This window comes from Taudactylus pleione, unplaced genomic scaffold (assembly GCF_031769625.1).
Source record: "Taudactylus pleione unplaced genomic scaffold, aTauple2 ptg000442l, whole genome shotgun sequence".
Taxonomy (NCBI): domain Eukaryota; kingdom Metazoa; phylum Chordata; class Amphibia; order Anura; family Myobatrachidae; genus Taudactylus; species Taudactylus pleione.
This window is the reverse complement of record NW_028284844.1, coordinates 102,562-125,984: the sequence shown is the minus strand read 5'-3', so window position 1 is coordinate 125,984 and position 23,423 is coordinate 102,562. Positions and strand designations below refer to the sequence as shown.

The following is a 23,423-nucleotide window of genomic DNA, read 5'->3' as shown; positions in this document are numbered from 1 at the left end:
GGTTGTTGGGTCTCTGTACTGGGCAGGTTCCTTTGCACTGCGGGATGGAGCTTGTTGGGTCTCTGCACTGGACGGGTTCCTTTGCAGTGCAGGATGGAGCTTGTTGGGTCTCTGTACCGGATGGGTTCCTTTGCACTGCGGGATGGAGGTTGTTGGGTCTCTGTACTGGACGGGTTCCTTTGCACTATGGGATGGAGCTTGTTGGGTCTCTGTACTGGACGGGTTACTTTGCACTGCGGGATGAAGCTTGTTGGGTCTCTTTACTGGATGGGTTCTTTTGCACTGCGGGATGGAGCTTGTTGGGTCTCTGTACTGGATGGGTTCCTTTACACTGCGGCATGGAGCTTGTTGGGTCTCTGTACTGGATGGGTTCCTTTGCACTGCGGGATGGAGCTTGTTGGTTCTCTGTACTGGATAGGTCCCTTTGCACTGGGGGATGGAGCTTGTTGGGTCTCTGTACCGGACGGGTTCCTTTGCACTGCGGGATGGAGCTTGTTGGGTCTACGTACCGGATGGGTTCCTTTGCACTATGGGATGGAGCTTGTTGGGTCTCTGTACCGGACGGGTTCCTTTGCACTGCGGGATGGAGGTTGTTGGGTCTCTGTACTGGGCAGGTTCCTTTGCACTGCGGGATGGAGGTTGTTGGGTCTCTGTACTGGGCAGGTTCCTTTGCACTGCGGGATGGAGCTTGTTGGGTCTCTGCACTGGACTGGTTCCTTTGCACTGCGGGATGGAGCTTGTTGGGTCTCTGTACTGGACGGGTTCCTTTGCAGTGCAGGATGGAGCTTGTTGGGTCTCTGTACCGGATGGGTTCCTTTGCACTGCGGGATGGAGGTTGTTGGGTCTCTGTACTGGACGGGTTCCTTTGCACTATGGGATGGAGCTTGTTGGGTCTCTGTACTGGATGGGTCTCTTTGCACTGCGGGATGGAGCTTGTTGGGTCTCTGTACCGGACGGGTTCCTTTGCAGTGCAGGATGGAGCTTGTTGGGTCTCTGTATCGGATGAGTTCCTTTGCACTGCGGGATGGAGGTTGTTGGGTCTCTGTACTGGACGGGTTCCTTTGCACTATGGGATGGAGCTTGTTGGGTCTCTGTACTTGATGGGTCTCTTTGCACTGTGGGATGGAGCTTGTTGGGTCTCTGTACTGGACGGGTTCCTTTGCACTGCGGGATGAAGCTTGTTGGGTCTCTGTACTGGATGGGTTCTTTTGCACTGTGGGATGGAGCTTGTTGGGTCTCTGTACTGGATGGGTTCCTTTACACTGCGGGATGGAGCTTGTTGGGTCTCTGTACTGGATGGGTTCCTTTGCACTGCGGGATGGAGCTTGTTGGGTCTCTGTACTGGATAGGTCCCTTTGCACTGCGGGATGGAGCTTGTTGGGTCTCTGTACTGGATGGGTCCCTTTGCACTGCGGGATGGAGCTTGTTGGGTCTCTGTACTGGATGGGTCCCTTTGCACTATGGGATGGAGCTTGTTGGGTCTCTGTACTGGATGGGTCCCTTTGCACTGCAGGATGGAGCTTGTTGGGTCTCTGTACTGGATGGGTCCCTTTGCACTGTGGGATGGAGCTTGTTGGGTCTCTGTACTGGATGGGTCCCTTTGCACTGTGTGATGGAGCTTGTTGGGTCTCTGTACTGGATGGGTTCCTTTGCACTGCGGGATGGAGCTTGTTGGGTCTCTGCACTGGACGGGTTCCTTTGCAGTGCAGGATGGAGCTTGTTGGGTCTCTGTACCGGATGGGTTCCTTTGCACTGCAGGATGGAGGTTGTTGGGTCTCTGTACTGGACGGGTTCCTTTGCACTATGGGATGGAGCTTGTTGGGTCTCTGTACTGGATGGGTCTCTTTGCACTGTGGGATGGAGCTTGTTGGGTCTCTGTACTGGACTGGTTCCTTTGCACTGCGGGATGAAGCTTGTTGGGTCTCTGTACCGGACGGGTTCCTTTGCACTGCGGGATGGAGGTTGTTGGGTCTCTGTACTGGGCAGGTTCCTTTGCACTGCGGGATGGAGCTTGTTGGGTCTCTGCACTGGACTGGTTCCTTTGCACTGCGGGATGGAGCTTGTTGGGTCTCTGTACTGGACGGGTTCCTTTGCAGTGCAGGATGGAGCTTGTTGGGTCTCTGTACCGGATGGGTTCCTTTGCACTGCGGGATGGAGGTTGTTGGGTCTCTGTACTGGACGGGTTCCTTTGCACTATGGGATGGAGCTTGTTGGGTCTCTGTACTGGATGGGTCTCTTTGCACTGCGGGATGGAGCTTGTTGGGTCTCTGTACCGGACGGGTTCCTTTGCAGTGCAGGATGGAGCTTGTTGGGTCTCTGTATCGGATGGGTTCCTTTGCACTGCGGGATGGAGGTTGTTGGGTCTCTGTACTGGACGGGTTCCTTTGCACTATGGGATGGAGCTTGTTGGGTCTCTGTACTTGATGGGTCTCTTTGCACTGTGGGATGGAGCTTGTTGGGTCTCTGTACTGGACGGGTTCCTTTGCACTGCGGGATGAAGCTTGTTGGGTCTCTGTACTGGATGGGTTCTTTTGCACTGTGGGATGGAGCTTGTTGGGTCTCTGTACTGGATGGGTTCCTTTACACTGCGGGATGGAGCTTGTTGGGTCTCTGTACTGGATGGGTTCCTTTGCACTGCGGGATGGAGCTTGTTGGGTCTCTGTACTGGATAGGTCCCTTTGCACTGCGGGATGGAGCTTGTTGGGTCTCTGTACTGGATGGGTCCCTTTGCACTGCGGGATGGAGCTTGTTGGGTCTCTGTACTGGATGGGTCCCTTTGCACTATGGGATGGAGCTTGTTGGGTCTCTGTACTGGATGGGTCCCTTTGCACTGCAGGATGGAGCTTGTTGGGTCTCTGTACTGGATGGGTCCCTTTGCACTGTGGGATGGAGCTTGTTGGGTCTCTGTACTGGATGGGTCCCTTTGCACTGTGGGATGGAGCTTGTTGGGTCTCTGTACTGGATGGGTTCCTTTGCACTGCGGGATGGAGCTTGTTGGGTCTCTGCACTGGACGGGTTCCTTTGCAGTGCAGGATGGAGCTTGTTGGGTCTCTGTACCGGATGGGTTCCTTTGCACTGCGGGATGGAGGTTGTTGGGTCTCTGTACTGGACGGGTTCCTTTGCACTATGGGATGGAGCTTGTTGGGTCTCTGTACTGGATGGGTCTCTTTGCACTGTGGGATTGAGCTTGTTGGGTCTCTGTACTGGACGGGTTCCTTTGCACTGCGGGATGAAGCTTGTTGGGTCTCTTTACTGGATGGGTTCTTTTGCACTGCGGGATGGAGCTTGTTGGGTCTCTGTACTGGATGGGTTCCTTTACACTGCGGGATGGAGCTTGTTGGGTCTCTGTACTGGATGGGTTCCTTTGCACTGCGGGATGGAGTTTGTTGGGTCTCTGTACTGGATAGGTCCATTTGCACTGCGGGATGGAGCTTGTTGGGTCTCTGTACTGGATGGGTCCCTTTGCACTGCGGGATGGAGCTTGTTGGGTCTCTGTACTGGATGGGTCCCTTTGCACTATGGGATGGAGCTTGTTGGGTCTCTGTACTGGATGGGTCCCTTTGCACTGCAGGATGGAGCTTGTTGGGTCTCTGTACTGGATGGTTCCCTTTGCACTGCGGGATGGAGCTTGTTGGGTCTCTGTACTGGATGGGTCCCTTTGCACTGCGGGATGGAGCTTGTTGGGTCTCTGTACCCGATGGGTCCCTTTGCACTGCGGGATGGAGCTTGTTGGGTCTCTGTACCGGACGGGTTCCTTTGCTCTGCGGGATGGAGCTTGTTGGGTCTCTGTACCGGACGGGTTTCTTTGCACTGCGGGATGGAGCTTGTTGGGTCTCTGTACCGGACGGGTTCCTTTGCACTGCGGGATGGAGCTTGTTGGGTCTACGTACCGGATGGGTTCCTTTGCACTATGGGATGGAGCTTGTTGGGTCTCTGTACCGGACGGGTTCCTTTGCACTGCGGGATGGAGGTTGTTGGGTCTCTGTACTGGGCGGGTTCCTTTGCACTGCGGGATGGAGCTTGTTGGGTCTCTGCACTGGACTGGTTCCTTTGCACTGCGGGATGGAGCTTGTTGGGTCTCTGTACCGGACGGGTTCCTTTGCAGTGCAGGATGGAGCTTGTTGGGTCTCTGTACCGGATGGGTTCCTTTGCACTGTGGGATGGAGGTTGTTGGGTCTCTGTACTGGACGGGTTCCTTTGCACTATGGGATGGAGCTTGTTGGGTCTCTGTACTGGATGGGTCTCTTTGCACTGCGGGATGGAGCTTGTTTGGTCTCTGTACCGGACGGGTTCCTTTGCAGTGCAGGATGGAGCTTGTTGGGTCTCTGTACCGGATGGGTTCCTTTGCACTGCGGGATGGAGGTTGTTGGGTCTCTGTACTGGACGGGTTCCTTTGCACTATGGGATGGAGCTTGTTGGGTCTCTGTACTGGATGGGTCTCTTTGCACTGCGGGATGGAGCTTGTTGGGTCTCTGTACCGGACGGGTTCCTTTGCAGTGCAGGATGGAGCTTGTTGGGTCTCTGTACCGGATGGGTTCCTTTGCACTGCGGGATGGAGCTTGTTGGGTCTCTGTACTGGACGGGTTCCTTTGCACTATGGGATGGAGCTTGTTAGGTCTCTGTACTTGATGAGTCTCTTTGCCCTGTGGGATGGAGCTTGTTGGGTCTCTGTACTGGACGGGTTCCTTTGCACTGCGGGATGAAGCTTGTTGGGTCTCTGTACTGGATGGGTTCTTTTGCACTGTGGGATGGAGCTTGTTGGGTCTCTGTACTGGATGGGTTCCTTTACACTGCGGGATGGAGCTTGTTGGGTCTCTGTACTGGATGGGTTCCTTTGCACTGCGGGATGGAGCTTGTTGGGTCTCTGTACTGGATAGGTCCCTTTGCACTGCGGGATGGAGCTTGTTGGGTCTACGTACCGGATGGGTTCCTTTGCACTATGGGATGGAGCTTGTTGGGTCTCTGTACCGGACGGGTTCCTTTGCACTGCGGGATGGAGGTTGTTGGGTCTCTGTACTGGGCGGGTTCCTTTGCACTGCGGGATGGAGCTTGTTGGGTCTCTGCACTGGACTGGTTCCTTTGCACTGCGGGATGGAGCTTGTTGGGTCTCTGTACCGGACGGGTTCCTTTGCAGTGCAGGATGGAGCTTGTTGGGTCTCTGTACCGGATGGGTTCCTTTGCACTGTGGGATGGAGGTTGTTGGGTCTCTGTACTGGACGGGTTCCTTTGCACTATGGGATGGAGCTTGTTGGGTCTCTGTACTGGATGGGTCTCTTTGCACTGCGGGATGGAGCTTGTTTGGTCTCTGTACCGGACGGGTTCCTTTGCAGTGCAGGATGGAGCTTGTTGGGTCTCTGTACCGGATGGGTTCCTTTGCACTGCGGGATGGAGGTTGTTGGGTCTCTGTACTGGACGGGTTCCTTTGCACTATGGGATGGAGCTTGTTGGGTCTCTGTACTGGATGGGTCTCTTTGCACTGCGGGATGGAGCTTGTTGGGTCTCTGTACCGGACGGGTTCCTTTGCAGTGCAGGATGGAGCTTGTTGGGTCTCTGTACCGGATGGGTTCCTTTGCACTGCGGGATGGAGCTTGTTGGGTCTCTGTACTGGACGGGTTCCTTTGCACTATGGGATGGAGCTTGTTAGGTCTCTGTACTTGATGAGTCTCTTTGCCCTGTGGGATGGAGCTTGTTGGGTCTCTGTACTGGACGGGTTCCTTTGCACTGCGGGATGAAGCTTGTTGGGTCTCTGTACTGGATGGGTTCTTTTGCACTGTGGGATGGAGCTTGTTGGGTCTCTGTACTGGATGGGTTCCTTTACACTGCGGGATGGAGCTTGTTGGGTCTCTGTACTGGATGGGTTCCTTTGCACTGCGGGATGGAGCTTGTTGGGTCTCTGTACTGGATAGGTCCCTTTGCACTGCGGGATGGAGCTTGTTGGGTCTCTGTACTGGATGGGTCCCTTTGCACTATGGGATGGAGCTTGTTGGGTCTCTGTACTGGATGGGTCCCTTTGCACTGCAGGATGGAGCTTGTTGGGTCTCTGTACTGGATGGGTCCCTTTGCACTGTGGGATGGAGCTTGTTGGGTCTCTGTACTGGATGGGTCCCTTTGCACTGTGTGATGGAGCTTGTTGGGTCTCTGTACTGGATGGGTTCCTTTGCACTGCGGGATGGAGCTTGTTGGGTCTCTGTACTGAATGGGTCCCTTTGCACTGCGGGATGGAGCTTGTTGGGTCTCTGTACTGGATGGGTCCCTTTGCACTGTGGGATGGAGCTTGTTGGGTCTCTGTACTGGATGGGTCCCTTTGCACTGTGTGATGGAGCTTGTTGGGTCTCTGTACTGGATGGGTTCCTTTGCACTGCGGGATGGAGCTTGTTGGGTCTCTGTACTGAATGGGTCCCTTTGCACTGCGGGATGGAGCTTGTTGGGTCTCTGTACTGGATGGGTCCCTTTGCACTGTGGGATGGAGCTTTTTGGGTCTCTGTACTGGATGGGTCCCTTTGCACTGTGTGATGGAGCTTGTTGGGTCTCTGTACTGGATGGGTTCCTTTGCACTGCGGGATGGAGCTTGTTGGGTCTCTGTACTGAATGGGTCCCTTTGCACTGCGGGATGGAGCTTGTTGGGTCTCTGTACTGGATGGGTCCCTTTGCACTGTGGGATGGAGCTTTTTGGGTCTCTGTACTGGATGGGTCCCTTTGCACTGAGTGATGGAGCTTGTTGGGTCTCTGTACTGGATGGGTCCCTTTGCACTGCGGGATGGAGCTTGTTTGGTCTCTGTACTGGATGGGTTCCTTTGCACTGCGGGATGGAGCTTGTTGGGTCTCTGTACTGGATGGGTCCCTTTGCACTGCGGGATGGAGCTTGTTGGGTCTCTGTACTGGATGGGTCCCTTTGCACTGCGGGATGGAGCTTGTTTGGTCTCTGTACTGGATGGGAAATTTGCAGTGTGGGATGGAGCTTGTTGGGTCTCTGTACTGGATGGGTCCCTTTGCACTGCGGGATGGAGCTTGTTGGGTCTCTGTACTGGATGGGTTCCTTTGCACTGTGGGATGGAGCTTGTTGGGTCTCTCGTCTGGGCAGTTTCTTGTACTAGTTTGAATGAGACATATCTGTGTCTGTGTCCTCCACAGCCTCCCCCTCGGCAGTCAGATTATTACAGTGCCGGTGAATTCCTCGCTGTCTTGGCATGTCAACAAACTGCGGGACCCTGGGAAGGACGCTTACAATGTCAGCTACGCCTGGAAAATGGTAAGACGTCGCTAACTCTAATCAGCAACTAGGTGACAGCCATCAGTGTCTCATTCATTCCAGGGTCTTTCCATAGTAAAACGAGCCAACAATTTAACATTCTTATGTGATCCGTCTACTAGACACATTATTACTTCAGCTTAGTTCCAACATGGGAAAGTTTCTGTTCAGTTTTTGTAGCATCCAGATAATTCTGTGTTATACAAACCAGAGAGTCATTACAGGGGGTTACTTTTTATTTGTCTACTTCTTAATTTATGTTTTAACGGCTAAAAACAAATGCCGTCCCTGATTAGGGTGGCGGGATGCATCTCTCCCCGAAAGTGATGCGTCATGCATCCTGCCCTGAGAGTTATATAGTGTAAGGAGCAGGGTCTCCCAGCAGCACAGAGTATATCAGGAGATGAGTGATGTGTTAGTGAGGACAGGGCTGCATGTGACAGGGGCAGTGACATGATGTGAGGAGGGGAATGGGTGCAGCAGGAAGATACAGACTGAGAGTTATATAGTGTAAGGACCAGTGTCTCCCAGCAGCACAGAGTATATCAGGAGATGAGTGATGTGTTAGTGAGGACAGGGCTGCATGTGACAGGGGCAGTGACATGATGTGAGGAGGGGAATGGAGGCAGCAGGAAGCCTCAGACTGACAGGCATATAGTGGAAGGAGCAGGGTCCCCCAGCAGCACAGAGTATATCAGGAGATAAGTGATGTGTTAGTGAGGACAGGGCTGCATGTGACGGGCAGTGAGGAGGGGAATGGAGGCCACATACTGAAAGTTATATAGTGGAAGGAGCAGGATTCCCCAGCAGCACCGGATGGCAATATAAGACTCTTATTACACTGATGTGAAAAGATTGTGGTGACAGGTGCACATCTGTATAAAATAAAGCTCATACATCCAACCTAATCCTCTAATGCTTAGTAAATAAAAGCAAAGTCAGGGTGGTTGCTATGGGTTACAGTAAGAGGAGATTTCAGCAGTACAAGGCACTAGATACATGCAGTAAAACACTTTACACATAAGAATTTACTATCTAATCAGATTAATAATGGGAATATTTACTAACGTGCGGGTTTATAGAAGTGGGGGTGTTTCCATAGCAACCAATCGGATTCTTGCTTTTATCTTCTAGAAGGTGCTAGATAACTGATAAAGAGAACCTGATTGGTTGCTATGGGCGACATCTCCACTTCTGTAAACTCGCACTTGAGTAAATCTCCTTCTTTACTTATTGTTTCCATTAGGTACAGGACACCTCCTTCATCTTGTGTATAGTGGTGATACAGCCTGAAATACCAGTGAAACAGCTGAAGAACCTGAACACCGTCCCCAGCAGTAAGCTCTTGTACCACCGCCTAGACCTCCTGGGCCAGCCCACCGCCTGCCTCCATTTTAAGCAGCTGGCAACACTAGGTAAGCGCACGGTTTGCGCAGTTTCACTTCTCTCCCCTGGGAATTACCGCAGGCCAGAAATAACCTCCGGTTTTGGTTTTGCAGAAAGCCCAACGGTGATGCTAGCAGCCGGGAGCTTCTCTTCTCCATACGAGCATTTGAGTCAGCCGGAGACCAAGCGGATGGTGGAACACTACACGGCGTATCTGAGCGACAACACGCGCCTTATCGCAAACCCAGGCCTCAAGGTTGGTGGGAGACGCAGCCCCCTCTCTTATGAGGAAAATGTTATAAAATGCCCAAAGAAGACGATCAACCGGCGCTCGAGCCAGAGTATTTACCATGCAAAGTGTAATACGGCAATACACAATTATAACAAACTCACCATGAATATAAAACTAATTTTCATCCATATAAATGTATACATAAAACCACCTTTCATTAATATAGAGGTTTTTTTAAATGTTATTTGAAAAGTTAAAAAGCATCTGTACTTATAACGCCATAGTGTCGGTTCTCATAGTAAGACCTATAAATTAATTTAATATTCCATATCCAAAAAATTGCTATTTATTTTTATTTTTTTATTATATAAACTCCACAAATACTTTTTGGCTCTTGCTTCAACATTAATTTGCAATTCGGAAAGTACAACCAACTGGAAACTACGTGTAGGTTTTCACAACAAAAAAATCTGCCCGTTACAATATAATATAAAACATCGATATTTTTAATTTTTTTTTTTTTTGCAAATTATCACCATCTTAATTTAAACACACACAATTATTTCAGAGAATGTACTTGATAAATGATATCTAGCTGCTGATTGGTTGCTGTGGCCAAACTTCTCCACGTGTTCAGTTCTCCACTCTTTAGAAAGCTTTTGATACATCGCTCATCTTTACTTACTGTATCGAAACCTTTTCCAATAGTGCAGAATTGAGTAACTGCAATAATTCTGATCACTCTCAGAGTGGGCCCCTATAACACAGGTTTATTCCTCATTCTCCAGTCTCCCACCTACGTCCTAACCAGCTACAACACAGCACACGAGGGCAGCAAATGTACTTATCTCGCTCCAACAGTTGTCATCCCCATCAGTGGGAGTTCTGTCTGCCTTTAGTTAATGATCTGAAACTCACCCTTTTATTGCCTGATATAGTTTCCCATACGCGTCTTTAATCCTCAATAAAGAATAAAAGCAGATTAACGTCCTCTTATAAAATCCAGTTTAATATGGCAGAAGATCTGTCCGTCTCTTCTTATCTTTCAGTGATTTGTAAGTGACTGATCTGTACGGGAAACCCCCCGCCCCCCCTGCAGATTAATATCCTTTCATGCAAGTCTTAAAGGACCCCCTGCTATGTTTGTCTTTATATTCCAGTTTTCAGTCAGAAATGAAGTCATGGCGACCAGTCACGTCACCGATGAATGGATGAGGCAGATGGATATGAGCAGCCTAAACAGTTATATTGTCCGCCGTTACATAGCAACGCCCAATGGGGTGCTACGCATATACCCCGGGTCTCTCATGGATAAGGCGTTTGATCCCACTAGGAGACCATGGTAAGCCCCAGCCCTCATTAGATCTACAGTGTACATGTCACAGGACGCAATGCTACTGTCACTTATCCTCTCAAAGTGTATTTTGCATTGGCCCCTTTAGCTTTTGGTGACCACCAGTTTCCTATAATGCCAGAATCATCCGGATGGCTGTAAACGCTGTAAGGCGGAAGCAAGATCATTCATGTTGGCAGTAAATTAGCAGCTTTTAGCCCTGTGTGTTTCAGTCATTAAAAAGTGCTGCACTGAAAGGTGTTCCAATATGTAGATATAATGTTGGCCTTTCCCGGTCTCTGCTAAGTGTCGGCACTGGCTCACCGCACAGCTACAGCGCCAAACCGGGAAGTTTTCTTTCTAAACTTAAATGACATAAATAAAGCGATGTGTCAGACACCAATACACATTATACCTGTCCGTATACTACTGCATCAAACAGCTAGGGCCAATGCCAATACATTATGTTACGTACCCACCCCCCAATAAGCCAGAATATGATTGGCCAGTATCAAACAGTCAATTAGAATTCATTTTAAAATAATTGTGTAGATTGTAGCGCTCAGGTGTAGTTTGTAGCGCTCAGGTGTAGTTTGTAGCGCTCAGGTGTAGTTTGTAGCGCTCAGGTGTAGTTTGTAGCGTTCAGGTGTAGTTTGTAGCGTTCAGGTGTAGTTTGTAGCGTTCAGGTGTAGTTTGTAGCGTTCAGGTGTAGTTTGTAGCGTTCAGGTGTAGTTTGTTGCATTTAGGTGTAGTGTGTAGGTGTAGTTTGTAGTGTTCAGGTGTAGTTTGTTGCATTTAGGTGTAGTTTGTTGCATTTAGGTGTAGTTTGTAGTGTTCAGGTGTAGTTTGTTGCATTTAGGTGTAGTTTGTTGCATTTAGGTGTAGTCTGTAGTGTTCAGGTGTAGTTTGTTGCATTTAGGTGTAGTTTGTTGCATTTAGGTGTAGTCTGTAGCGCTCGAGTGTAGTTTGTTGCATTCAGGTGTAGTTTGTAGCGCTCAGGTGTAGTTTGTTGCGCTCGGGTGTAGTTTGTTGCGCTCGGGTGTAGTTTGTTGCGCTCGGGTGTAGTTTGTTGCGCTCGGGTGTAGTTTGTTGCGCTCGGGTGTAGTTTGTAGCGCTCGGGTGTAGTTTGTAGCGCTCGGGTGTAGTTTGTAGCGCTCGGGTGTAGTTTGTAGCGCTCGGGTGTAGTTTGTAGCGCTCGGGTGTAGTTTGTAGCGCTCGGGTGTAGTTTGTAGCGCTCAGGGTTTAGTTTGCTGCGCTCAGGTGTAGTTTCTTGCGCTCAGGTGTAGTTTGTTGCACTCGGGTGTAGTTTGTAGCGTTTCATGTGTAGGTGTAGTTTGTTGCGCTCTGGTGTAGTTTGTTGCGCTCAGGTGTAGTTGCGCTCAGGGGTTAGTTTGTAGCGCTCATGGGTTAGTTTGTAGGGCTCAGGGGTTAGTTTGTAGCGCTCAGGGGTTAGTTTGTAGCGCTCAGGGGTTAGTTTGTAGCGCTCAGGTGTAGTTTGTTGCACTCAGGGGTTAGTTTGTAGCGCTCGGGTGTAGTTTGTAGCGTTTCATGTGTAGGTGTAGTTTGTTGGGCTCAGGTGTAGTTTGTTGGGCTCAGGTGTAGTTTGTTGGGCTCAGGTGTAGTTTGTTGGGCTCAGGTGTAGTTTGTTGGGCTCAGGTGTAGTTTGTTGGGCTCGGGTGTAGTTTGTAGCGTTTCATGTGTAGGTGTAGTTTGTGGCGCTCGGTTGTAGTTTGTGGCGCTCGGGTGTAGGTCTAGTTTGTTGCACTCGGGTGTAGTTTGTAGCGTTTCATGTGTAGGTGTAGTTTGTGGCGCTCGGGTGTAGTTTGTTGCGCTCAGGTGTAGTTTGTTGCGCTCAGGGGTTAGTTTGTTGCGCTCAGGGGTTAGTTTGTTGCGCTCAGGGGTTAGTTTGTTGCGCTCGGGTTAGTTTGTTGCGCTCAGGGGTTAGTTTGTTGCGCTCAGGGGTTAGTTTGTTGCGCTCAGGGGTTAGTTTGTTGCGCTCAGGGGTTAGTTTGTTGCGCTCAGGGGTTAGTTTGTTGCGCTCAGGGGTTAGTTTGTTGCGCTCAGGGGTTAGTTTGTAGGGCTCAGGGGTTAGTTTGTAGCGCTCAGGGGTTAGTTTGTAGCGCTCAGGGGTTAGTTTGTAGCGCTCAGGTGTAGTTTGTTGCACTCGGGGGTTAGTTTGTAGCGCTCGGGTGTAGTTTGTAGCGTTTCATGTGTAGGTGTAGTTTGTTGGGCTCAGGTGTAGTTTGTTGGGCTCAGGTGTAGTTTGTTGGGCTCAGGTGTAGTTTGTTGGGCTCAGGTGTAGTTTGTTGGGCTCAGGTGTAGTTTGTTGGGCTCAGGTGTAGTTTGTTGGGCTCAGGTGTAGTTTGTTGGGCTCAGGTGTAGTTTGTTGGGCTCAGGTGTAGTTTGTTGGGCTCCGGTGTAGTTTGTTGGGCTCGGGTGTAGTTTGTAGCGTTTCATGTGTAGGTGTAGTTTGTGGCGCTCGGTTGTAGTTTGTGGCGCTCGGGTGTAGGTCTAGTTTGTTGCACTCGGGTGTAGTTTGTAGCGTTTCATGTGTAGGTGTAGTTTGTGGCGCTCGGGTGTAGTTTGTTGCGCTCAGGTGTAGTTTGTTGCGCTCAGGGGTTAGTTTGTTGCGCTCAGGGGTTAGTTTGTTGCGCTCAGGGGTTAGTTTGTTGCGCTCAGGGGTTAGTTTGTTGCGCTCAGGGGTTAGTTTGTTGCGCTCAGGGGTTAGTTTGTTGCGCTCAGGGGTTAGTTTGTTGCGCTCAGGGTGTAGTTTGTTGCGCTCAGGTGTAGTTTGTTGCGCTCAGGTGTAGTTTGTTGCGCTCAGGTGTAGTTTGTTGCGCTCAGGTGTAGTTTGTTGCGCTCGGGTGTAGTTTGTAGCGTTTCATGTGTAGGTGTAGTTTGTGGTGCTCGGGTGTAGTTTGTGGCGCTCGGGTGTAGGTCTAGTTTGTTGCGCTCAGGTGTAGTTTGTTGCACTCAGGGGTTAGTTTGTAGTGCTCGGGTGTAGTTTGTAGCGTTTCATGTGTAGGTGTAGTTTGTTGCGCTCTGGTGTAGTTTGTAGCGTTTAGGTGTACTTTGTAGAAAATGTTTTAAATAACATCTATAGTTGGCTACATTTTGTTGCTGATTTGTTTTTCTTAGCATTGAGTTTATATTTAGGCCAGTCTCCATCGTGAAGAAATGTTATATTTCCCATATATTACTGCTTAGTATTCTTCCCTCAGCAGTAGCTCATTTAAAGAAGGCCTAAGGCATTTATGACACAGGTAGGGGCATGGTGTAAGCCGGATTTTCCTCAGTAAGTGCAGATTATTAACTGTATGTCGCCATTAGGCTTATACTAGCGCTGTTAGAGGTTCCCTAAACTGTGTGACAGGCGCTTTCATAGGAGCAAATGCTGAGAGTCATCTGCAGACTACAGGGCGAGACAGATATTACTGTCTCGGCATAAACCGTACAATGACTAAGAGAAAGCAGTGCGCTGTCACTTAGCGGCAGGAATATGTAAATGACATTTATAAATACATTGTATCCCAATAACATCATGCATATTTTCAGCAACTTAGATTTCTATATATTTTATTTTTCTTTAAATATTTTATTTGGTTACCGTTTTGAAGAGCTGTTATTCTTTGTCAGGTATCTGCACGCGTTGGCCAATCCCGGGCTGATCACCTTCACCGGGCCCTACCTGGACGTGGGAGGAGCTGGCTACGTGGTCACCATCAGCCACACTGTCCAGTCTGCCAGGTGAGCTGACGCTACTGTAACCTCATACTCGTCGCCAAAGGACTTTTTATTTATCTTTTTTATAAATATTGGTGACTTTTTTTAAAAACCCAGCAAGTCCGTCTTTGGTCTTTCTGAGAATCTATTTAAATTGGTCCCCAACTATGTTTGATGGAAGCGGACGTGCGTTTCACGTTGTAGTGCGCAAAATGAAATGGGAAAGGGCCGTTTGTTTTTGACCTTTGACTTCAAAGAATAAGAGTCCAGTAAAACACTGGTGACTCTGCGCAGGTTATTGTATAAACGCCACTTTGGATCATGGAGCCTGTGAATAGCGGCTGCTTTATGGTAATTAGTCGCAGTACATCCGCACATTGTTTCTCTATAAATCAGTGTTGCTGTAACACATTATCGTGTTTATTCTAAGAACAGATGAAACAAGATGGTTGATACTAAACTTACTCTCTTTTATCGCCATTTCCATTCGCCATTGTTCTGCAGCACGCATACATTTATGGTATTCCGTTATTTAAGGACGTGGGTGCATGTTTCTGGGTGCCGGAGAAATAGATACAGACATGGCGAGGAAAAATGTCCACGGTTTTATTGCATGAAACATTACGCGCAAACATGGGGTATTATTAGAATAGAGGGACCCCCATACAGCTCAGGGGTATTATTAGAGGGACCCCCATACAGCTCTGGGGTATTATTAGAATAGAGGGACCGTCATACAGCTCAGGGGTATTATTAGAATAGAGGGACCGTCATACAGCTCAGGGTTATTAGAGGGACCCCCATACAGCTCAGGGGTATTATTCGAATAGAGGGACCCCCATACAGCTCAGGGGTATTATTAGAATAGAGGGACCCCCATACAGCTCAGGTGTATTATTAGAATAGAGGGACCCTCATACAGCTCGGGTATTATTAGAATAGAGGGACTCCCATACAGCTCAAGGTTATTATTAGAATAGAGGATCCCCATACAACTCAGGGGTATTATTAGAATAGAGGGACCCCCATACAGCTCAGGGGTATTATTAGAATAGAGGGACCCCCATACAGCTCAGGGGTATTATTATAATAGAGTGATCCCCATACAGCTCAGGGGTATTATTAGAATAGAGGGACCCCCATACAGCTCAGGGGTATTATTAGAATAGAGGGACCCCCATACAGCTCAGGGGTATTATTAGTCGATATAGGGACCCCATACAGCTCAAGGGTATTAGTAAAATAGAGGGACCCCCATACAGCTCAAGGGTATTAGTAAAATAGAGGGACCCCCATACAGCTCAAGGGTATTATTAAAATAGAGGGACCCCCATACAGCTCAGGGGTATTATTAGAATAGAGGGACCCCCAATACAGCTCAGGGTTATTATTAGAATAGAGGACCCCATACAACTCAGGGGTATTATTAGAATAGAGGGACCCCATACAGCTCAGAGGTATTAGTAAAATAGAGGGACCCCCATACAGCTCAGGGGTATTATTCGAATAGAGGGACCCCCAATACAGCTCAGGGGTATTATTAGAATAGAGGGACCCCCATACAGCTCAGGGTATTATTAGAACAGAGGGATCCAATACAGCTCAAGGGTATTAGTAAAATAGAGGGACTCCATACAGCTCAGGGGTATTATTAGAATAGAGTGATCCCCATACAACTCAGGGGTATTATTCGAATAGGGGGTTCCCCATACAGCTCAGGGTTATTATTAGAATAGAGGGACCCCATACAGCTCAGGGTATTATTAGAATAGAGGAACCCCATACAGCTCAGGGGTATTATTAGAATAGAGGGACCCCAATACAGCTCAGGGGTATTATTAGAATATAGGGACCCCCATACATCTCAGGGGTGTTATTAAAATAGAGGGACCCCCTTACATCTCAGGGGTATTATTAGAATAGAGGGACCCCCATACAGCTCAGGGGTATTATTAGAATAGAGGGACCCCCATACAGCTCAGGGGTATTATTAGAGTAGCGGGACCCCCATACAGCTCAGGGGTATTATTAGATTAAAATTAATAACTGAAAGATTAGTAAACGCCAGAGATGGAAAAAAAATCAGTAAAGGGGTTTAAACAGGTTTGCTGTAAAAAGCATTGTGTATGTCCCAGTAATGAGGGAAACGGGATAATAAACCATCTCAGCGATCTGTTGGCGTCATTCTGTTGCTATTTGTATTATGTGCGAATGTCAGCTAACGATCACCAGTCACTTACACTAGTCTTAAATGTCCACATACATCTATCGTGCCTTACAAGTCGCATTACAGCCGCGCAACTATGTAGCAACGAGCGTCTTTTCGTTCGACTTTTTCCCTTAAAATGCATCTTATTTGCAAATTGGCTGTAACACTGTAACGCAGCATTACACATACAGATACAGCCGCTGACACTGTAACGTAGCATTACACATACAGATACAGCCGCTGACACTGTAACGTAGCATTACACATGCAGATACAGCTGCTGACACTGTAACGTAGCATTACACATACAGATACAGCCGCTGACACTGTAACGTAGCATTACACATACAGATACAGCCGCTGACACTGTAACGTAGCATTACACATGCAGATACAGCTGCTGACACTGTAACGTAGCATTACACATACAGATACAGCCGCTGACACTGTAACGTAGCATTACACATGCAGATACAGCTGCTGACACTGTAACGTAGCATTACACATACAGATACAGCCGCTGACACTGTAACGTAGCATTACACATGCAGATACAGCCGCTGACACTGTAACGTAGCATTACACATACAGATACAGCCGCTGACACTGTAACGTAGCATTACACATGCAGATACAGCTGCTGACACTGTAACGTAGCATTACACATACAGATACAGCCGCTGACACTGTAACGTAGCATTACACATGCAGATACAGCTGCTGACACTGTAACGTAGCATTACACATACAGATACAGCCGCTGACACTGTAACGTAGCATTACACATACAGATACAGCCGCTGACACTGTAACGTAGCATTACACATGCAAATACAGCCGCTGACACTGTAACGTAGCATTACACGTGCAGATACAGCTGCTGACACTGTAACGTAGCATTACACATGCAGATACAGCTGCTGACACTGTAACGTAGCATTACACGTACAGATACAGCCGCTGACACTGTAACGTAGCATTACACATGCAGATACAGCCGCTGACACTGTAACGTAGCATTACACATGCAGATACAGCTGCTGACACTGTAACGTAGCATTACACATACAGATACAGCCGCTGACACTGTAACGTAGCATTACACATACAGATACAGACGCTGACACTGCAGATACAGCCGCTGACACTGTAACGCAGCATTACACAGGCAGATACAGCCGCTGACACTGTAACGTAGCATTACACGTACAGATACAGCCGCTGACACTGTAACGCAGCATTACACATGCAGATACAGCCGCTGACACTGTAACGTAGCATTACACGTGCAGATACAGCTGCTGACACTGTAACGTAGCATTACACGTGCAGATACAGCTGCTGACACTGTAACGTAGCATTACACAGGCAGATACAGACGCTGACACTGTAACGTAGCATTACACATGCAGATACAGCCGCTGACACTGTAACGTAGCATTACACATACAGATACAGACGCTGACACTGTAACGTAGCATTACAGATACAGACGCTGACACTGCAGATACAGCCGCTGACACTGTAACGCAGCATTACACAGGCAGATACAGCCGCTGACACTGTAACGTAGCATTACACATGCAGATACAGCCGCTGACACTGTAACGCAGCATTTCACATGCAGATACAGCCGCTGACACTGTAACGTAGCATTACACGTGCAGATACAGCCGCTGACACTGTAACGTAGCATTACACGTGCAGATACAGCCGCTGACACTGTAACGTAGCATTACACAGGCAGATACAGACGCTGACACTGTAACGTAGCATTACACATGCAGATACAGCCGCTGACACTGTAACGTAGCATTACACGTGCAGATACAGACGCTGACACTGTAACGTAGCATTACACATGCAGATACAGACGCAGTCGCACACAGAATGTAAGCATGGCGCATACCATTTTAATCCACATAAGCTGCTTGTGCGTCCTATTCGCACAGCTTTGCAAATGAGAAGCATTATAAGGCAAAATGTGACAATAAAAGACGCTCATTGCTACAGAGTCGCGCCACGAAATGGTGCAACTAGAAAGGCGCAAGGAGGTTAGATGTATGTGGATTGTGGACACATGTGTAATTGGCAATGCTGCCACTTAAAGTGCACCACTAGTCACCATTCCTGCCCAGACCCATATATTCCAGACTGTTATATGAATAATCTCTCTCTCGTTCTCTGTGCCCCCCTAGTCCCCAGGTCTCCTCCGGACACACCATGGCTGTTATGGGAATCGACTTCACTTTGCGGTACTTCTACAAAGTACTGATGGAGCTGCTCCCAGTCTGCAATCAGGACGGGGGAAACAAATTAAGGTATGACCACAGAGAACGGGCTCCTCTCCTTATTTCCCTCTGATAAAATACTGTTACCTGTGAATAGCTTAAATTTCTGCAACCGATGTGATTTGGTTGTAGAGACCTCGTGTTCTCTTATCGCGCTGGAGATGGGCAGTAGTATTGCCCTGTGCGGTCTGTGTAAGCTCTGTACTGTGCATACCGTGGGCTCCGTCACCCTGGTGTGGGTCATTTTACTAGCAAACGAAACTCGGGTTTATTTACTAAGCACCCGGTGCTTCCGAATTTGTATATGCCAGAAATTTAAAAGGGCAATGCTTTCACTAACTTTTTTTTTTTTTTTGCTAGTAAAAGCATTGCACTTTTAAATTTTGGGCATAAACACAATCGGAAGCACTGGGTTTTATAACTAGATACTTGCTAAATAAACCCCTTGGTATTTAAAGCACTTTCCATCTCCTCATCCTACCTGTAGGTGCTTCATCATGGAAGACCGAGGATACTTGGTAGCGCATCCCACGCTTATTGACCCGAAAGGCCACGCACCAGTGGAACAGCAGCACATTACTCATAAGGTAGCACCTAGTGGGCACTCTGGGAATGACCGTACAGTAAAACACAGGACTGCCCGGATTCTGAACTCTGCCCCCCTTTTTTTTTCTCCCAGGAGCCCTTGGTGGCAAACGACATTCTGAACCACCCCAATTTTGTTAAGAAGAATCTGTGCAACAGTTTCAGCGACAGAACGGTCCAGAGATTTTACAAGTTTAATACGAGCCTTGTGGTGAGTCTTACTTGAGAAAGATATATAATAATAATTTGATTGTGAATGTAGTTTCCAAGCTAATGAGGATCTAGCGCTCATTACCTGGGATGTAGGCAGCACAGGCAGTAATCGCCTGACCTATATTTCTTTCAGATGCTCTGACTGTCTGCTACTCTCATTTCCTCATTCAGCCCAAAATAAAGCTCTGAGAAATGTTCTAGAAACAGCCGACGGGTGTATGTGTGATACATTTTTAAATGTATTTGTAAAATAAATGGCAATATCGCCGCTATACCCGAAAACCCTCCCCAAAAAAATGCATTTTAGTTATATTTAAGAGACTGGAGATGAAATACGCGCGTTTACTTTTGTGTATCGTACTGTATTTCCGCAATGTGTTTTTTCTTTTCCTTAGGGGGATCTGACAAACCTGGTACATGGCAGTCACTGTTCCAAATACCGCCTGACGAGGATCCCCGGGACTAACGCTTTTGTAGGGATTGTCAACGAGACCTGTGATTCGCTGGCTTTTTGCGCTTGCAGTATGGTGGACCGACTGTGCCTGAATTGTCACCGGTATGTCGCGGTAACACGCTATTAAACAGCTAAATGCAACATTAGGCAGATATATATATAGCGCAGAGCTCCAACGGATGAGCAGTAAGTGGGTGGATCAACTGTCACACTGCACCTGCACTGACAGTTACTAATTTCCACATTTTCCATATGCCATGGTCTCCAGTGTTGGTCTGCAATGTAAAAAATGAAGGCTGCAGATGTTCTTCAAGGTCCATTCTTCAACCCGGCCTACACCGGGTATCCCAGCTAGTATCCAATATAAGGAAAAGCCTATACTCCAATTAATATGTCTGAAATGTTGTCCCATGCTTTGCTAACTTTTGCCATATTTAAAAAGGGTGGTGCTTCCACTGCTTGCAACTCTCTGGGGGGCAGTGCAGACCCCAGAGTCTGAATGAAGGGCTTGTTGTCCTCTAGGTAACAGAATTATTTTATACAGTATAGTGTATATACATTTGTCCCATATTCACTGCCTGTTTCTCAAGCTAAGGCATCAGTTTTTAACCTAGACCACCTAGAGGCTTAGGCTTGGTAGGGCTATTGCAGTTTTTGATTAAAAACATATTAAGGTATTTTTTATATTTTAATATTTGGTGCACCTTTTTATTGTTTTGTGCTGTACTCACAGCAGTATATGCGGATTGTAAGCATTAAATAAATATTAGATACATTTCTTTAAAACTGACTCGGAGACTTGATCTGGGTTCGGTCTGTACAGCGTTAGGGACCTGTAGCCTATGTACGTTCTCTGGAGAAATAGCGCGCAGCGGGATCTGGGCCGGCACATGACGCACCCTGATTAAAGATCCCTACTCTCATTGCCAGGATGGAGCAGAATGAGTGTGAATGTCCCTGTGAGTGCCCCCTGGAGGTGAACGAGTGCACTGGAAATCTGACAAATGCGGAAAGCAGGTAAGTGAGCTCAGTTCTGCAGCGACTACGGTTAGTCCATTTTGTATTTATCTGCTTTTCAATAAAAGGGTCCAAATAAGCCTGGCCATATGAGAAGGGGTTGCTGGTAGATGTCTTTTACACGGCAGCCCTGTGATTCGTGCCTCCCCCCTACTGGGATTCATCCCTGTCTGCAGGCTTTAATAGGATTTAACAAAGCAATAAAAGCATGATTGTCTATCAGCAGTGGGTAAAGTTGCCGTCGTCTTTGCTCGATACACTGTACTTCTCCTCCACCGATAGCGAGCAGCAGGGGCCTTTACATTATACATAAGTCTTGTTTGATTTTCTGTACTCTGAGAAATCTATAATCTAGGAGGTAATTTAAAAGGCCAGCCCCAGTGTTTTATCCAGGCAGCAGAGGAGCCTGTTATACGGGGCAGTTCTGCGATAGGCGACAACCTTTGTTTGGTAGTGTGGCTATAAGTATCCCGGAGATAACTGTGGTAGCAAAAGCAGCGTCCAGACGTTTAGTGTAAGACTATATATCTCTATTCCTTCCAGGAACCCGAGCTGTGAGGTCCACCAGAAGCCCATGACGTTCACCATTCTCGATCCAAACCTTCAAGACGCCCTGGCTCAATGTGTCAACACGGGCTGTACCCAAAGGATGGAGAGCAGGTATTATAATCTGCAGTGTAATTATATAATTACCCACCGATTCACTACAGCCATCTGTACGCCCACTATTGCTACTCACACCCTCGCTGACGCCCCAGTCTCCGGAGTCACACTCACTCTACTGACTTATTCCCAATGGATTCTAGGCTCCCCCACAGACAGGGCGCTCCCTACAGCTCCCCCACAGACAGGGCGCTCCCTACAGCTCCCCCACAGACAGGGCGCTCCCTACAGCTCCCCCACAGACAGGGCGCTCCCTACAGCTCCCCCACAGACAGGGCGCTCCCTACAGCTCCCCCACAGACAGGGCGCTCCCTACAGCTCCCCCACAGACAGGGCGCTCCCTACAGCTCCCCCACAGACAGGGCGCTCCCTACAGCTCCCCCACAGACAGGGGGCTCCCTACAGCTCCCCCGCAGACAAGGCGCTCCCTACAACTCCCCCACAGACAGGGCGCTCCCTACAGACAGACAGGGCGCTCCCTACAGCTCCCCCACAGACAGGGCGCTCCCTACAGCTCCCCCACAGACAGGGCGCTCCCTACAGCTCCCCCACAGACAGGGCGCTCCCTACAGCTCCCCCACAGACAGGGCGCTCCCTACAGCTCCCCCACAGACAGGGCGCTCCCTACAGCTCCCCCACAGACAGGGCGCTCCCTACAGCTCCCCCACAGACAGGGCGCTCCCTACAGCTCCCCCACAGACAGGGCGCTCCCTACAGCTCCCCCACAGACAGGGCGCTCCCTACAGCTCCCCCACAGACAGGGCGCTCCCTACAGCTCCCCCACAGACAGGGCGCTCCCTACAGCTCCCTCACAAGCCGGTCGCTCCCTACAACCCCACCACAAGCTGGTCGCTCCCTACAGCTCCTCCACAAGCTGGTCGCTCCCTACAGCTCCTCCAGAAGAGATTTTTTTCTAGACTTAAAACTGACCCAACATAATAAATTCTTATAAACCCCAGAGACATCACTGTAAAAGTTCAGATACCTTGCCAGAACTTAGAGAATTCAGCTTAAATTGAAAAAACAAAAAAACAAAACCTCATGCCGCTATCTTACGGCTCTCGTAGCTGCGCATTAGGAGCAGGTTCCCACATTGCAGCACTGGTTGGTTATCATCTGCCGCTCTCCTGCCATATATATATATATATATATATATCAGCCACTGCTCTCACGCCCCCATATGGAAAGACCTGGGCTGCAGGATCAGCGCGGGTGGACGGTTATAACTAACCTTATCCTCTCTTCTCTATAGCTACTGCTTTGGCGTTCTAGATTGTGAGTGGTGTATGGTGGATAGTGATGGGAAAACCCAACTCGACCGGCCGTACTGCGCTCTCCAGAAGGAATGTTTTGGCGGCATTGTTGGAGCTAAAAGCCCGTACGCCGATGATATGGGATCAATAGGTAACGTATATACCTGGAGTCTGGGATCTGTGACCTCGCACTCTGTAAACCCGTTGTCCCATTTATAGCTTCCCACGTCTATTGTTACATATAAATACAAATGATTACTTTTTTATATAATGTTTTTTATGTGATCCTATCATGTGCTATATTGTCCCATCGCTGTCATATTAGTCAGATTTTATTTATTTACATTTTTCTAAGTTGAACTGAATTTTTTTTTTTTTAAACTAGTTTGTTAGACATAAGTCACATCAGCACTTCCCGATCAGACTGCACATTTCTCACAGTTTAAAATAAAATTAAGAACGAACGTTTATATCGTGTACATTCCCCCAACAGGAGACGAAGTGATCACGCTGAACATGATAAAGAGTGCACCAGTCGGACCAGTTGCTGGTGGCATAATGGGCTGTATTATGGTGCTCGTCCTAGCGGTCTATGCTTACCGTCACCAGATCCACCGTAGGAGCCACCAGCACATGTCACCGTTGGCAGCACAAGGCAAGTTATGAACCTTTCACGAACTACTAATGCTCTACTTTAGTTCTACAATATAGCGGTGCCACCTAGTGGACACATCGGGGTAACACAAATGCTTTTCAACAAACACAAAAAAGAAACCCATTAAACATGTGAATCCTGTATTTTGGGTTTTTATGGG

At 48.5% G+C, this 23,423-nt stretch overlaps 1 protein-coding gene across 2 annotated transcripts in view; it reads left to right on the top strand.

The window, feature by feature from the left end:
• The window catches only part of CACHD1 (cache domain containing 1), a 150,175-nt gene that overhangs the window by 123,165 nt on the left and 3,587 nt on the right, over window positions 1-23,423 (top strand). For both annotated transcript variants that reach the window (XM_088447835.1, XM_088447836.1), the window contains 13 exons: window positions 7,132-7,249; window positions 8,496-8,664; window positions 8,749-8,891; window positions 10,028-10,209; window positions 13,837-13,947; window positions 18,331-18,453; window positions 18,911-19,010; window positions 19,103-19,219; window positions 19,617-19,777; window positions 20,606-20,692; window positions 21,236-21,352; window positions 22,608-22,759; window positions 23,102-23,263. In XM_088447835.1, the coding sequence (XP_088303961.1) occupies window positions 7,132-7,249; window positions 8,496-8,664; window positions 8,749-8,891; window positions 10,028-10,209; window positions 13,837-13,947; window positions 18,331-18,453; window positions 18,911-19,010; window positions 19,103-19,219; window positions 19,617-19,777; window positions 20,606-20,692; window positions 21,236-21,352; window positions 22,608-22,759; window positions 23,102-23,263 (1,742 nt within the window). The remainder of the gene's footprint in view (window positions 1-7,131; window positions 7,250-8,495; window positions 8,665-8,748; window positions 8,892-10,027; window positions 10,210-13,836; window positions 13,948-18,330; window positions 18,454-18,910; window positions 19,011-19,102; window positions 19,220-19,616; window positions 19,778-20,605; window positions 20,693-21,235; window positions 21,353-22,607; window positions 22,760-23,101; window positions 23,264-23,423) is intronic.